The 17,500-nt window shown below is 47.5% G+C and overlaps 1 protein-coding gene across 1 annotated transcript in view; it reads right to left on the bottom strand.

Annotated features, from left to right (window-relative positions):
* The window catches only part of reln (reelin), a 140,037-nt gene that overhangs the window by 105,576 nt on the left and 16,961 nt on the right, over window positions 1-17,500 (bottom strand). Inside the window, exon 2 of the mRNA XM_076269304.1 lies at window positions 3,574-3,681. Coding sequence (XP_076125419.1) covers window positions 3,574-3,681 — 108 coding nt within the window. The remainder of the gene's footprint in view (window positions 1-3,573; window positions 3,682-17,500) is intronic.

Below are 17,500 nucleotides of genomic sequence, written 5' to 3'. Positions count from 1 at the left end.
TCTCTCTCTCACTCACTCCCTTTCCTTCTGTCTCCCCCAAGCCTCTCTTTCTCTCTCTCTCTCTCTCTCTTTTCTCTCTCTCTCACTCACTCCCTTTCCTTCTGTCTCCCCCAAGCCTCTCTTTCTCTCTCTCTGTCTCTCTCTCGCTCGCTTTCCTTCCATCTCCGCCAAGCGCCTCTCTCTATCTCTATCTCTCTGTCTCTCTCTCCCTCTGTCTCTGTCTCTTTTGACTGGTCTCTAGAACAGAGGATGGCTTGCCATGAAAGCTATCAGACTCCGAGGCTGGTTGGGGTGCGGATCAGTAGTGCCATTCCTTGTCCAACAAGAAACAAGCGCGAGACATGGCCCTGGGCAGCAGCCTTCAGAGGGAGGAGTATCTGCCCAGGCAGACAGTGCCCCCTGGCACCACGAGCGCTCCCTGAACAGCACAGTGCCAACGCCAGCGCCAGTGCCAGCTTTGAGAGAGAGAGAGGATGGCACCGGCCTGTGGCAGGAGCCGGCTCAATGCTCAGTGCAGCCCATCAGAAAGCCCTGGACTCACACAAGCCTTGGCGCTTGACTGACAGCTCCTTCAGGGATAGACTTGTAAAACAAGGTCTCGTTGAGGCTGCTTTTTCTCTCTCCCTGCGATGACTTTGAGGAGTGTTTCTCATCGACGCACGACAAAAGCAGACAGTGTGAGCCGTGGCCTCGAGCGCACCTCCCGGGGGAGATGTCCGTGTTTTTCCGAGGGGATAGATGGTGTAACCAAAACCACAGCTCTCTGAAACTGACTCATGTGTTTTGGTTGCATAACCTCTCTCTCTCTGCCATGGAGGTAGATCGGTCCAAAAAAATACACAGCTCCACAGCTTGTCCATTGTCTCACCCTGACTTTCCACCAAATCCTAGAGGAGTGTGTTTTCTCTGTCCCTCTCTCCAGCAGCCCACCACGTCGCCCCACCCCTCCAGTGTGCATGTTCACATTTAAGGGTTGGGGGACTCGTTTCTTTTAGGATCTAGGAGGAGTGATGACCTACCCCTCCAAATGGAGCATTTTCCAATGCAAGCTACACTGATTGAATTGTGACTAATCTGTTACTGAATTTGATGCTTTGTAACATATAATGGATAGAAATGTGACCAGTTAAGTGTTTTCTTTCAGGTTACTCTGAAACAGTCCACTGTTGTTATTTACAACATGCAGGCAACATCATAAACATGCTTTCAGGCTATTGCCAATAGAATAATCTACCATATTCTGTTCTGCAAATGTGGTCAGATGATGCAACGAGTGGTGTCCTATTTTCCTAAAGATAAAGAGGTAAAGCTGGTCAACCCCTACCCCTTTGTCACTCTGTTGGACGGGAACTTCTCGGTGGAGGACTTCCAAATGTAGTCGTAGGGCAAACTCTCTCTCTCTCTCTCTCTCTCTCTCTCTCTGTTTCCCTCTCTCTCTCTCAGACACACCCACATTTTCTCTCTCTCTCTCTCTCTCTCTATCTCTGTTTCCCTCTCTCTGTCTCTCTCTCTCTCTGACACACAAACTTTATCAACGTTTATATCTTTTTTTTCTTATCCTCGAAAGCCATGGCCTGGATTCTAGGAGGCCCCAGAGCCACCTCTGCCTCTCCCCACAGATGCGAGCGAGCTCGACTCCCAGCCCACTGCAGTCTGTCACAGCCTAAAGGGGAACCCCAATAACCCCCCCCCTCTCTGTCACTCCTCTCCGCCTCCACTCTAACAGGAAAATAGCCTGCGTATGGTGGCAATATAAAGCGCAGACACTCAAATGTGAGCGAAACCCTTTGGGGAAATAAAAGTGGAGACAGGGGTGCGACCCGCATAGCTTGGCTCTCAGTAAACTCAGTTCAGGCTCCGCTGGCTCTGCCGTTTGGCACCAGAGACTCCTAAAGGAGCCTTCAGAGCAAGCGAGCGAGCGAGCGGGCGGGAAGAGGCCTGCCGGTAATCAGAGCGGAGCTGTTGACAATGCCGAGTCCTTCAGCCGGTCGGCGGGAGGCTGCTCAGCACAGCGGAACCCTCCTGTCAAGCCTGGAAGAGTCCGAGGACCGCAGTTGGGGGAGGGGGGGTCTGAGAGGGGGGCGCAAACTTTAGGACTCTTTATGCACTAACAAACTTCTTGCACTGCTACACAAAAGCATACATATGGCTCCCCATGGACCCAAACCACAAGGAGTAGACTGACAACAGAGCGCTGCGACAGGATGAACTGAACTAGGAGGAAAGGAGCTTGTAACAGAGATTGTTAATACAGATGCTCTGCTAACTTGCAACACATGTGCCGGTCAGTGCGTCAGCCTAGCAGAATGCTCGCTTTGTGTCAGTAAAAGATCCAAAAGAAACTGCTGGGGTCACTGACACATGATGTACCCTCTACAACAATCCCCTCCTGTGAGGGCATCTGAATTGCTCCTAAGAAAAGAAAGCATTCTCACAGGGTTATCTTAAGGATCACTGACACTGTCAAAACAGCACATACCCTGCTAATTAGCTAGGGGTCTGTCAAGTTCGTCCAGAGACAGGACGCCAATCTATCCAATGATGCTTCAAATGGATGGATAGGGATGAATGGTAGTGGCAAAAGCTTAGCTGTGGCAGTGAAGTTGGAGCTTTGGAAAATTGGCTTTTGAAAGAGGAGAGTGACTTTTACATGGCTGTATTCACACACTCAGGCAAAAGCACACACACACTCACACACACACACATACACACACACATACAAAGAGTAGCAGACTTGTAAGTGTCAGGGTGTCCAAGGACATATTTGTTGGACGTGGTATACAGTAGTAATACTTGACAACCATGCATCACAAATGCAGGACAGCTAAACAGCTAAGAGAAAGAGGGAATCCATACATGGATTGGACAAACACGATTGTAGACATGAAATATGTCAAATTTGAGAAACAAGGAAAGGCAGAATGAAACCTGGAGTCACACCACAGCAATAATGTCAGATGTTACTGGAAACTAGCTGGAGTCCTACTGTAAGTAAATATATGTGTGGTTAGCAAAGCCCAACATCTACTCCAACATGACCACTTATAGTAGGCTTTTGGCTGAGCACTTGTTTCTGCGACACACTGAAGGACCTACTCCTGTGGTCGGTGATGTGGCTTGCCACCATCAGGGATTTAACATCTTCATATCGCTTTCCTCGTCAGCAGAGAAACACAAGACCCAAAGCCACAGTATCTAGCTCATCCATCATGTCCTGTCAGAAAATGGTCGCTGTTGGGTTTGGTTCTGGAATCGGGTTTGGCTGGACCGCTATCGTTCTCATCCTGGCGGCTTCTCGGGAGACTGAGCCAGTTGCCTGAGCCTGACCTGTGAGTGTGAGAACTTGAGGTTCCTCTGCGGAACAACCCCAACTCCTCCCACACAAACACAGCATGATTTTTAGTTCTGCTTGGTTTGGAATGCTGAATGCTGGGCCGGAGTGGAAATCGACTGGTGTGGCCGGACTTGTGGGTCATTTTATTTTTTTGTGAGATCTCCACCGAGACTCGACTCTGAGGATGCGGTCGGGGCTCATTGGCGGGGTTCCGGAGGATGATGTAATCGGGGACTTACCAAAGCCAAAGGCGGCCGGGGCGGGGATGGGTGCCGCTTGGACGGTCGTGGAGGTGTAGAGACCGGTCACCAGCAGTCCGTCGAAGTAGGTGCTGGTCGAGATGGTCACTGCAAAGAGAGAGAAGAGATTGGACAGTTGAGTTGAGTTGAAAGGAGAGAGCTGCTATGAATTGCTGGATGCATCCTAGTAGTTCATCGTAGTGAAAGTATGCAGGGCAATTAGTGCAGAATCACACAACTGGATTTCATTAGCTGAGCATTATACATACCCAGAGCCTCTCAACACTGATAACACATTGGCAAAGCAGAACTCATACATAAACACTCACAAAGCACACTGACCACACACACATGCAGGCACGCAGCCACCCCCACACACACACACATGCACAAACACACACAGACACACACACGTACTGTACCAACGCATGCACGCACACACACACACACACACACACACACACACACACACACACAAACACACACACACACACACTAACACACACTAACACACACATACACTACAGCTCAGTGCTTTTCCTCCAAAAGCCCTTCATCAAATGCAAAGTTGCTTTGACAAAATGGCCTTTATTTTATATTACAATCATATTAGCACATCCATCACTGTCTACCTGGCAGGCAGACGCAGACGCAGAGCTTGTTATTCTCAAATCCAGCTCATGTTATGAATCACTGATTAGAAGGCATTTGGAGGAGAGGGGTGCGTGTGGTAATATCACTTCACGGAACAATCTAGAAAGGACCGTGGATATGACGTGCTTGGCTATCAGACACCCTTAAAAGTGACCGCGACCGTAGCAATAATACAGGCTGAGACTGTGTGATCTACATTTGATCAGACACCCTGATAGGTCGACAGGCCAAGACGCTAGCGGCCTGCGCCTGCTGCTAACGAGCTCACAGGACAGGTGATAATGAAACAGCCCCCCCACCCCCTCCTCCATTAAGGGCTGTTAGTCAGCATCTCACCCCCGTGGGCACAGATGTGTGGGGGGGTGATACCCCCGGGGGCGGATGTGACACCTCCTGGTGCCCCTCTCACCACAGATGGCAGTTGTCGGGGAGAGGTGTGCTTGAGCTCACAGAGCAACCACTGACTGAACATGACACCAAACCGCCTCACTCCAGAGAGCAGAGAACAGAGAACATATCCCATCTACCTCATCTACAGACTCAGGGGGACTAGCAGGGCTTAGAGTATCATATGAGAACATCATATAGAGAAGCTTATGGAGCACTGGTAGATTCCACTGTGTTTAGTTGTGAATAGCACGCAGCACGAGCTGCACCATATGCTGTATGTCCTATGTACCATCTTTTTAAATATGATGCTCCTATGATACTCACTCTCACTCTATAATCCTGTAGAGTGAGTTATGCTCTAGGAATAGCACTTCCCTTGAGCTCTCTAATGCAAACACGAGTGGCCGCTGATGAATGTCCCAGACTCGGATGCCCTTGGATGGATTCATTATAGGTGGCTGTATTCTGGCTCGGGGAGGCCTCGCTGCTCCATAATTTAAAAGCATTGATTTTCTTGTAAACACAGCCTCCCCCGAACGACAACGCGCTAACAAGCTCCGGGACAGACAGCAGACAACGCGAAGCTGGCCGCGGCGCTAGCTAACACTAGCTAACGCTAGCCAACGCTGACTGGCATGGCCCAGGGAGGGCACGGCTGCCACGGCGCCGGCTAAGCCTGACTGGCGAGCCCGAAAGAAGGCTCATCTCGTCTGGCCCCGACCCAGGCAGACAGATCATGACGCGGAGCAGGAAACCAGTTCAAAGGAGATCCACTCCCAGAAGAGTGAGCAGGGAGAATGCCTCGTAAAAAAAAAAGAGCCTAAAAAAGAACACGAAAGTGAGAAATGAGCCACAGCTATTATCTGGCCTCTGGACCGACTCCTCACACGTCTGCACAGGATAAAGCCCTCGGAGTGCAGTGGGAAGGGAGGAGGTTTGTGGGTGTGTGTTAGGTTATGTGTTTCTTTGTGTGTGTGTGTGTGTGTGTGTGTGTGTGTGTGTACAATGGAGGCAGACTGTATTTGTGGAGTATGTTTCTTTGTGTATGTGTGTGTGTGTAATGAGGGGTGGACTGTATTTGAAGGTCTTGTGAGTGCATGTAGGATTTTTGTGTATGTGTATGTGTGTGGGTGTATAATGGGGGCTCACTGTGTTTGTGGGTTGTGTCTACAGTATATGTGTCTCTGAGTGTGTGTGTGTGTGTGTGTTGTGTGTTGTGGGCTATGGGGTGGGGGTACATGGAGCTGCCGCTCCCTCCACACGTCTGCCTGGGCGTCTACAGAGTCCGTCTGGAGCGTCAAGCGTGTGTGTGTGTGTGTGTGTGTGTGTGTGTGTGTGTGTCTGGAGCACTGAGCTGGTCAGCTGAGTGTCTCTCCTCGCTTTCCTGTGGGCTCCTGCACGCCTTTGTTCTTTTGTTTAATAATAAAGATTCTGTCTCCCGTCTGAATACAGTTTGTGTTTTGAGTGTGTGTGTGTGTGTGTGTGTGTGTGTGTGTGTGTGTGTGTGTGTGTGTGTGTGTGTGTGTGTGTGTGTGTGTGTGTGTGTGTGTATGTGTGTGTGTGTGTGTGTGTGTATGTGTGCATCTGTGTATGGATACACATGGTACTCTGCGAATTATAACCACAGGCCTGTAATCATTTGCTTCTCCTCTCTCTTTCGCCTCTCTCTTTCTCTCTCTCTCTCTCTCTTTCCCTCCCTCTGCATCAGTCCTTTAATAATTCATTCCACCTTTCCCAGGGTAGATCTGGAGCCTCTAAGCTTCTCCTCCACATGTTTTCAACCCAAAATAAGTCTGACTCACCTACACACAAATGTAATCCTCTCTCCGGACAACTCCAGAAATACTCACTTACCAACGTGTTAACGAATGAGAAATACACATGAATGTCTTTAGGCTTAGTTGTGCTTCATTTCATTACTATTCTTATGGGCTGGAATAACTGCTAACCTTATAAACAGGAAAAGAACCTCTTTGTTCATGGATATCAGTTTTGTTGGCTTGCACAGCACATATTTTTGTACTCTATTAGTAAATAAAGAATGACACTTATATATACTCATAATTTCCTGACTATTAACCAAGGTTTCCGTGGAAGATTTCTTCGGCTATGAGGTTAAATACACAGGGGAGGGCTATACTGTACATGGGAATGCATACATACAGGAATGCAACATACAGTATACATTCAACACACATTCACACTGCTTATCCAGCATGAATGATGCACAGTGCTCAATAAAGGAATGCGGTGCTCGTGTTGGCTAACACACACAACAGGCTTTCAGTACACTCTTTCTCACTGGCACATAAATACACACACACACACACACACACACACACAGTGTTGGGAAAGTTCACTTTCTACGTGAAATAGTTCAAAGTTCAGTTCACAAATTTTAAAATGAACTAGTTCAGTTCATAGTTCATAATTCAAAATTTTGAACTAAGTTCACACTTTCCAAAAATGAACTAGTTCATAGCTCTTTTTTTTTTCAAATGTTGCTGCGAGCTATTATTTTTCAAAATTATTGCCACAGCCCATATAGAATGCAGTTAATTTGGGTTGAGGATCTGTCTTGACAGTCTTTTGATTTTGTATTGGCTTGCACATACCTTGAAAGGCTAGCCAGGTGCTTCAGTTCAATATGTGCCGTTTCAGATTTGCTGCACCAAAATGTACGATTTTTCCCATCCTCACCAACCTTGTCATAAAACTTGTTTAAATGATCATATGACGCCTCCTTGCTGCTTTGTCGTCTACATCAGCCTTTCTCAAACTTCTTTGACCTGAGGCCCAGTCAAGGCATACTTTGGGGTCATAGGGCCCACCTACATTAACCCACCCCCTATTCCCACCCCCCCATCAAATTATCATAATGATATCACAATTATTATTTTTTTATATACTATATTGCTATACATGCACTTCAACACAGTCAATACTTAAAGTGCTAAGATTGTTAACAAAAGTTTGTGAAAACATGCACATCAGAGTACTGCTTTACTAATGTAAAATATAATTAGGCCTATAATAGTTTAATTGTTTTTGCATTGTTGCATGATGCTTGCATGAGAAATACTTCTCAAAACAACAGCAATTATATGGGTGCCGTTGTTTCGGGATACCAGCAACAATAGCAGCTTTTGTGGATGGTAAATGGCGGATCAGATCATGCTTAAATCACTGATCTGGAGATCTTTAACTAAGACTAATTAATAGCCTTTGGCTGACTTTAATACTTAATGCTAGACAGTTTTATATAGTCTGTGCTCTGTTTTTTATGGATAAATCCACGTCGTTATCCACGTCCTTAAATGTTGTTTCATAATTAAATAGCCTTCCAATAGGTTGAAGCTTAGCCTTGCTACCAAGGTACACACGCATGCATTGAATAAATGCTCATACCACGACTTAATTCTATGCTTCTATGTTTGATGACACCAAATTAACAAGTATTTCCTACTAATTGCAGAAACGTTTGTTTCCTTTTTCTGTCCGCGGTTCCTTGATCAATTGCGCAGCAAATTATCAGACGATGCCCCGGGAATAATTTCACTCTGCAGACCAGCATTGTCCACGTTGCGGACCGCGGCCCTTGGTTTGAGAAATGGTGACCTGCATGCTGCCATATTAAGGCCTTTTTACGGTGTGTTTTAGCCGGGTTTTCGCATGGAAGGCTCTGTAGAAATCTGGCACCCTATTGAAAGAAGTTAAACTGAAAGAGCGTGCGATTCACAGACACAAGAATGAACGAGTTCACAGTAACGTTCATCAGGCAGTAATACAGTAAGTTCAGTTCACGTTCGCTCAAAATATGAACGAGTTCATGAACTTTCGCTCAATGAACGCGTTCAGGCACAACACTGCACACACATACAGGACTGATTGAAATGATTGTGGGTTTCCTCCCGGCATAGGCACACAGGAGCACCTGTGGCACTACTGTGTGCCAGGTGCTGTGGCAGGAGTATGAGATGCCCTCGGGACTCACACAGTAAATGGATCTGGCTACTTCCACACGGCAATAATGATAGAGAGAGGTCATGGAAAACACCTTGTGCCTTTTTGGATCATGTTTACCTTTAAATTACGCCCTCAAATAGAACTTAATGTTTGCAAGGCAGTATCTCTCCAGATTTCCTCTACACAACAAGCGGTAACACTTTATTTTAATGTGTCGCTGTTACAGTGTACCTAGCTAATTAGGTACAGTGGTACAACCTGTGTAACAACATGTACTATCAGGTACTATCATTGTACTTGCATTATGTATTTGTGGGTACCTACATATAGTTGTTACATTGTAATACTGAGTGCTTTTACAAAACTTTGCCAATTTGCCTAAATTTTCATCAGAGGCAAATAGCTGACCTGAGACCTGCTGGATGGGGTAAATCTGGTCATGATAGATTTGATATACAAACCATTCTTAGCTCCAGTTAAGGCCTCATTGTCTTCAGTGTAACAGCTGTGCTGCTACAACCTTGTTACTCTTTGATACAGTGGAATAAACCTATTAAGTGTACCAGTTAATTACTTACATGTACATATGACATGTATGTTGTGTATGTCTTGGAACAGGTCTACTAATTCACTACATAGTACATATATCAACTGTGTTGGTACACACTTATTGCTCTTTGATACAGTGGCATAAACCCATTAAAATGAAGTGTACCAGTTAAGTACTTATATGTATGTTGTGTCATTGGTGTCTTGGAACATGTCTGCCATTACCCTACGTAGCACATGTATCAACTGTGTTGGTACACATGTATTACTCTTTGAAACAGTGACACAAACCCATTAAAATGAAGTGTACCAGTTAAGTACTTACATGTACAGTACATATTGTGTTTTGTCATTGGTGTCTTGGAACATGTCTGCCATTACCCTACATACTGTAGTACATGTATCAACTGTGTTGGTACACATTTATTACTCTTTGATACTATGTAGTGAATTAGTAGACCTGTTCCAAGACATCGAAGACACAACATACATGTCATATGTACATGTAAGTAATTAACTGGTAAACTTAATAGGTTTATTCCATGTATCAAAGAGTAACAAGGTTGTAGCAGCACAGCTGTTACATGTACACTGAAGACAATGAGGCCTTGACTGGAGCTAAGAATGGTTTGTATATCAAATCTATCATGACCAGATTTACCCCATCCAGCAGGTCTCAGGTCAGCTCTTTGCCTCTGCTGAAAATTTAGGCAAATTGGCAAAGTTTTGTAAAAGCACTCAGTATTACAATGTAACAACTATATGTAGGTACCCACAAATACATAATGCAAGTACAATGATAGTACCTGATAGTACATGTTGTTACATAGGTTGTACCACTGTACCTAATTAGGTAGGTACACTGTAACAGCGACACATTAAAATAAAGTGTTACCGACTAATATATCATTGCTTTTGACCAATCAAGACAGATGTTGGTCACTTTTTCATAATTCCACACACACACACACACACACACACACACACACACACACACACACACACACACACACACACACACACACACACACACACAAACATAACTAGTGTAATGTCCATACTTGGTGGCATTTGTCTGTTGGGGACAGTTAGGGACCACTATCCTTATAAGAGACAGACACCACTATTCTGTTATGAAGCTCAGCCATTACAAACCTCTACTGTTCCAATCACTACATCATTTCCCCCAGTCCTCTCTCTCTTCCCTTCTTCCCCCAGACCTCTCTCTTCCCTTGTTTCCCCTCCTCTCTCTCTTCCCTTGTTCACCCCAGTCCTCTCTCTCTTCCCTTGTTTCTCTCCAGTCCTCTCTCTCTTCCCTTGTTTCTCTCCAGTCCTCTCTCTCTTCCCTTGTTCACCCCAGTCCTCTCTCTCTTCCCTTGTTTCTCTCCAGTCCTCTCTCTCTTCCCTTGTTCACCCCAGTCCTCTCTCTCTTCCCTTGTTTCTCTCCATCGCCCTGTGTGCCACTCAAGCTCCACATGTCAACAGAAGCACAGATCAATAGTGAGGAGTAAAAACAACGTTTGGGACATGAGGCTGAGTAAAACAGAGACAGAGAGAAAAAAGAGGTAGAACATGATAAAAAGAGCAAAAGAGAGTGTGAAGTAGGGTGGGTTACAGTGGGATGCCAAGAGCTTGTGAGACCTCAGATCGATAAAAAAGCACGATGTAAATTATTTAGACGTGTTTCTGCAAGGCTGAGAATGGGATGGGAGATGGAGTGAGAAGGGGGAAAAGAGGAGAGAGCCAGAGATAGACAGAGTATCAGATCCCATCCATTCACCTGCAGGGGGTTTACACACACACTTAGACCTCAGGAACACGCTGGCCTTTGAAGATGCCTCTTAACATTCCCCTCCACACACACACACACACACTATGCATGGGTTTGTGATGGGTTGTGTGTGTGTGTGTGTGTCTGCATGTGTGTGTGCGTGTGTGTGTGTGTGTGTGTGTGTGCGTGTATGTGTGTGTGTGTGTGTGTGTGTGTGTGTGTGTGTGTGTGTGCACGCATGTGTGAGTGTCTGTGTATCTGAAACTATGTGTGTGTGTGTGTGTGTGTGTCAGTGTGTGTGTGTGTGTGTGTGTGTGTGTGTGTGTGGGTGTCTATGCGTGTAGGAAAAAGAGCAAAAGAAACTATAATGTGAAAGTCATACATAACAGACAGTGAGGTGCAAAAGCTTGTCTCTGTACAATATTTGGTGTGACTGTGTGTGTGTACGCATGCATATAAATTCGACATGTGGGACAAGAGTTCACATAAAACTTATGGGGTGTGTGAGTTTGTGTGTGTTTGGATTTTAGTGTGTTTATTCTGCCACGCTATGTGAAGTCAGTATTGGTATGAAATAACATATCTGTTTCATTCAATGCATTTAGATTTGGAAATATGTGTTAAATGTTTCAGATGTGTTATGTCTGGTTGGACCAGTCAAATAAATAGTCTTTTATTGGCTGTCTGAACCTGTTAAAACACTGGCACAGCACTGACAAGCAGGTAATCATAGGGAAAGAATGAGAGTGATAGAGGGAGAGATGAGAGGGAGGGAGGGAGGGAGGGAGAGAGAGGGAGAAAAGACAGAAAGAAAGGGTGATTTTCTCCTCTCTGCCTCCAGTATGTTGGAGAGCCCTTGTCTCCCCTCTTCCCTCTCTCCCTGATTTTCCACTCCTTCTCCATCCTCCCTCTCTCCTCCCTCTCTCCGTCGTCAAAGGGGATCTACGCACCCTGCATCCCTCCCCTGACTTCTGGCACTGCAACACATCTCCGCCCTCTCATTACCTGACCTCTTCACTCTACACCACCACCCCAACACCGCCATCTCCCTCATTTCTCTCTCTTCCTCTCTCCATCTCTCTCTCTCTCCCTTCCTCTTTCTCTCTCCCCCTCTCTTGCTCTCCCTTTCTCTTTCTCTCTTTTCTTCTCTCTCCCTCTCTTGTATTCTCTTCCTCTCTCTCCCTCCCTCTCCCTTTGTCAACACCTCTCTCTCCATCCTTATGTGTTCTGTCCATCCTGGCTCTCTCCATCATCTGTGTTCTGTCCATCCCCCCTCCTCCTCTCCTCCCCCTGTGGCCCCGCTACTCCGCCATGCAATATTGATGGTGTGAGGTGGTACGGCTCATTACCGGTGAACAACGCCGCTTGCCTACTCAACTATTGATGGGCCCCGGGGTCCTACGCCGCCTCGCACTGCAACGGATGGGTCAGGGGAGAGAGAGAGAGAGAGAGAGAGAGAGAGAGAGAGAGAGAAAGAGAGGAGAGGAGAGGAGATGAGGGGAAGGGTGCGCTCCGAAAACTCACACAGAAGATGGAGAGAGAGAGAGAGAGAGAGGAGAGAGAGAGAGAGAGAGAGGAGAGGAGAGGAGAGGAGAGGAGGGGAAGGGTGCGCTCCGAAAACTCACACAGAAGATGGAGAGAGAGAGCGAGAGAGAGAGAGAAACATAGCCCCTAGAACAACAGACAAAGAAAGGCAGACAGCGGCCAGGCGAAAACAGCAAGCGTCTGAGGTGCTTCCAAGTTAAGCGCTGGAGCACAATGCATCTGCTAACACACAGAAAATAGATATGGAGGCAGCTCAAAGAGCATTTGAACACACACACTGGAACTGGGACAACCCCATTTTCTGGAGGTGTTGGTTTAAGGTGAATTTCTTTCACTCCTGGAAAGCTAGATATTTTTTCTGCCTCATCTATTTCATTCCAGCCTTTGTGTTTTTTTTTGTTTTGTTTTTGAATGATAAAGTTCAGCGTAACCTTTTCACCTACAGTACTGCATTTGCCAGAGAAGCAGAATAAACATGTAACTCCACTGTGCTGAGGCAGGCGGGCAGGTACACAGCAGAGGAGTGACCGTGACATGACACGAGTTTGTCTTTAAACTTTCATACAAGCAGGCTGATGTTCATGTATGGGCCCAGGTGGCATTCAGAAAAAAACATGCATGCATCTCTCTCTCTCTGTGTCTTTCTCTCTCTCTCCCTCTCTCTCTCTGTCCTCACCCCTCTCACCCCTTCCTTTCTCTCTTGATCCCCCCTTCATTGAAATAAACACACCAGGACACGTAGAGGAACATGGGGGGGGGGGGGGGGGGGTTCGGATCGGTGTGGCGAGCTACACGGCACACCACTGACCCTGCCTGATGAATAATTCAGGACCCGAGAAGCCGCCTCAGAGAGACCAGGGGGACGTCACAGGCACAGAGACCCAGTTGGAGGAGACGAGGCTTCACTGAGTGTGCAGATGCCTGGCCCTACAAACACATATGTAGCAACACACTTGAACAGAAATGCCACTGGCAGATGGAACAGACTGAATGGCAGAATGAATGGTGCCCAGTTGTCATTTGCACAAATGCTCTTCTAATACCCCTGTCACGCGTACCCTAACACTCTTACATGGCCCATACTCTTCTCCTATCTGGGTGAGATTGACGAGAGTTGGTACTTCATGTTTACTCTCATACGATCGACTAACTTGAAGCTGCTTTGGGATAAAAACATCTGGAACATGAAGGACTTAAGTGCACATGCAATGCTACAGGTTTCATAGCTCCAGATGGCATGCAAGAGCTTGTGTTGTCTTTGTACAGGAGGGCAGGCAACAGTCTTGGCTTGGCAAAAGGCAAATCTGCCCAAGAATTGGTATATCATGCTCCTGATATATTTGTGGTGGAAAAGAGGAATTTATCTTGAAATGCTAATGTGCAAAGACAACCACAGAAACCTCAGCTGAGGAGATGTCTGAGAGATTTTCAGAAATGAAAGAGGAAATTACATGTCTGGACAGCTGAAGCGCATGTTCTGATCCACCATTGTTCCATCCAATCAGATCTGATCCATCCATGTTCTGTCCAACATTTTGATTTAAACAACGTGTGTGTACTGTGCACCTGCCCTCAAGGGAACAATGTTCACCAGAACATTTTTTTTGTTTGTTTGTTTCAAAGGATGCACCTCAACTTTGGTGTCCAAATGTATGAGTCAGGAAATGGCTGTTTCTTGCAACCAGTGCTTCATGAATGAAAAAAGAAGAAACAGAATAAATGAGAAACAGACAGCAAATCAGGAATAACTAACTAGAGAAGAGTGTGCAGGGAGAGGGCTCGCCGGCCGGCAGATCTGACCACACCATAGCCTCTAGAGAAGAGTGTGCAGGGAGAGGGCTCTCCGGCAGATCTGACCACACCATGGTCTCTAGAGAAGAGTGTGTGTAGGGAGAGGGCTCTCCGGCAGATCTGACCACACCATAGCCTCTAGAGAAGAGTGTGTGTATGGAGAGGGCTCTCCGGCAGATCTGACCACACCATAGCCTCTAGAGAAGAGTGTGTGTATGGAGAGGGCTCTCCGGCAGATCTGACCACACCATAGCCTCTAGAGAAGAGTGTGTGTAGGGAGAGGGCTCTCCGGCAGATCTGACCACACCATAGCCTCTAGAGAAGAGTGTGTGTATGGAGAGGGCTCTCCGGCAGATCTGACCACACCATAGCCTCTAGAGAAGAGTGTGTGTATGGAGAGGGCTCTCCGGCAGATCTGACCACACCATAGCCTCTAGAGAAGAGTGTGTGTATGGAGAGGGCTCTCCGGCAGATCTGACCACACCATAGCCTCTAGAGAAGAGTGTGTGTATGGAGAGGGCTCTCCGGCAGATCTGACCACACCATAGCCTCTAGAGAAGAGTGTGTGTACTAGGGAGAGGGCAGATCTGACCACACCATGGTCTCTGGCAACCTCTTTGGAGCACTGCCACCATGATGAGAGAGGATGGGGAGGTGAGGAGCGTTAGGAAGAGAGTGAGGGAAAAAACAGTCAGAGAGAGAAAGAAAGAAAGATGAGAGAGAAGAGAGGAGAGGTTGCAGAGAGTCGAAGAAAGAGAGAGAGTGCGATGCCAGTGAAGAATGGAAAGTGTGTCTGCGAGCGGTTCCACTAATATGGCAGACATAAAGGCCCTCAGTGTGTGTTCGCTGGGCACGGGCCCCTGCGCCAGTGGGTCAGGAGCCCTGCGGCTAACAGGGCCCAGGGGCACCTTAAACTGGCCCCTGTAAAAAGTATCCCTAAGGTGCAGCAGAGAGGAGATGGAGACAGGGATAAAGGGATAAAGAAAGTAGGGGGAGAAAGAGAGGAGATGGAGACAGGGATAAAGGGATAAAGAGTGTAGGGGGAGAAAGAGAGAGAGGGAACGAGGAGAGAGACTGTTGGTTGGCACGGCGACGACACATTACCTCACTCTTAGGTAACCGCATGGCACGGGATTAGAGTGAGGCAGTCAGGAAGGCCATGTCATCTCTGGGCGTCAACCAGCCAGTGTGCCAGAGTGTGTGTGTGTGTTTGTGTGTGTGTGTGTGTGTGTTATGTATGTCATGAGTATGATTGTGAAGGATGGTTAGCTTCTTTCAAATGCTTAACAGTTTACTACAAAGCCACACACGCTGCATTCTACACCTTTGTGTGTACACACACACACACACACACACACACACACACACACACACACACACACACACACACACACACACACACAGACTCTTTCAGACCGATGTGGTTATTAAATGAAAGAAACTATGACATCCCCTTGTGGATTTCCCCAAGACAGATTTATTGCTGCGCGAAGTGGAAAATGATTCCATGGCACGTCTATAAGAGCCCATTATGAGTGCGAGTGAAAAGCAGTGGTGGATTAAAAACACTGTATCCTTGGCTGCTCTTTTCCAAAAGGCCAAGTGAGGCCTCGCTTCCATCTTATCCCTTCCACCACTTCTGCAGAGAGCCGGGCTGGACGCAGATCAGAAATGACGTGAGAAAACGCACGTAATCGCCGCGACCACCTCCACCGGCCTTTTGAAGACTTGGCTCTGGGCGGCTTCGTGACGCCCGTGCATGCGTCTCATTAGTGAGTCTGTTTTAGTAGCGCGGGCCCACATCGCATATTAGGTTCTCCTCACAAACCCAACAATGTTTGGACGTTTGTCAATACGCCGGCAAAACCCCACGTCGTTTTGGATCATTGTTAACGCGCCTGCGAGGGAGAACACCCTCTTTTCCTCCTGAGCCTTTGATAGGTCAGTGGGCTGGGTTGCTTTCCAGGAAAGCGGTGGGTTGCTGTGGGGGGATAAAGATAGCAGGCCATCTGACCCATATCCCACAAGCCCCTGCTGTCCGAGAAGCAGTGCGGGCCGGGCGGCGACAGGAAATGGAGGTCTGGCTGCCGCGGGGACGCCGCGTTGCCCATCTGTTTCCCGTGGCCAGAGCCGGTGTCGAGGGGGGCGCGCACCGATCCCATCCCCCCCCCCCCCACGCCCCCATGCCCCAAGGCCGGCCACTCCTGAGCGCCACGGGTCGGCACCTGCCCAAGGGCATCTTGGCAAAACCGGCTGTTCCACTTCCCTCCTCTCCTCAAATCAGAGGGTTCGTGGAAATAGGAAGATGGAGGAGACTTGGGGAAAAACAAATCTGTGAATTTTTGAAAAAGAAAAGCACACACTGAAGGCAAGCGCTAGCTCCGTCCCATGCATGGATGTTTTGTGGATGTGTGTGTGAGGGCACGGGGGCATGCTATAGCCATGTTGTGTGTTATGTGAGTGCATGCCTGCCTGCCTGCCACACATTTAATCTCCGACACCCTTCATTCCATCGCACACCCTCCTGGCATCACTCTGCCCTGCTGGCTGAGCCATCTGCTGCTGTGAGGGACCCAGTCCAGCCCTGTCCAGTCTCCCACCCCCACACACAACACACACACATACACACACACACACACACACACACACACACACACACATGCACTGAGACAGTACATGCCTGCATATGTATAATAACAAACGCCTCTCTTTTTAATCTTTAGGAACAACAAAGATTTGTCATTTTAGAAAGGAGATTTTTTTTTTTCAGGGGTCTTGACAGCCCTTTGCTGGTGCCTAAAGCTGAGGAGTGTGGTCAGCGCCCAAGCAGTTCCTGGGTCAGTGTTTGGCTCGGGTGTGTGTGTTGGATGTGTGTGATGTCAGCGCCCAAGCTGTTCCCAGGACAGTGTTTAGCTCGGGTGTGTGTGTTGGATGTGTGTGATGTCAGCACCTAAGCTGTTCCCGGGACAGTGTTTAGCTCGAGTGTGTGTGTTGGATGTGTGTGATGTCAGCGCCCAAGCTGTTCCCGGGACAGTGTTTAGCTCGGGTGTGTGTGTTAGGACTCGGAGCCTGAGTCGGCTGACTGCTGCAAAAGCGAAAACAAGCGTCAGACATGTAGGAGCGTTCTGAACAGAGCTCAGAAGGGACGCCATGTTGGGAGGGAGGCTGTTTTTTTGTTCCATTCCCAGTGGTGGTGAGATCAGTGAGGACGCCTGTAGCGTGAAATGGGTTTCAATTTTTACTCCTCTTGCCTCTGTGTGT

Source organism: Alosa pseudoharengus, unplaced genomic scaffold (genome assembly GCF_046254945.1).
Source record: "Alosa pseudoharengus isolate Yale_2024_CS ecotype anadromous, Long Island Sound unplaced genomic scaffold, YU_APseudo_1.1 YU_APseudo_1.1_scf_10, whole genome shotgun sequence".
Classification (NCBI taxonomy): domain Eukaryota; kingdom Metazoa; phylum Chordata; class Actinopteri; order Clupeiformes; family Clupeidae; genus Alosa; species Alosa pseudoharengus.
This window is presented reverse-complemented; position numbering and strand designations above follow the sequence as displayed.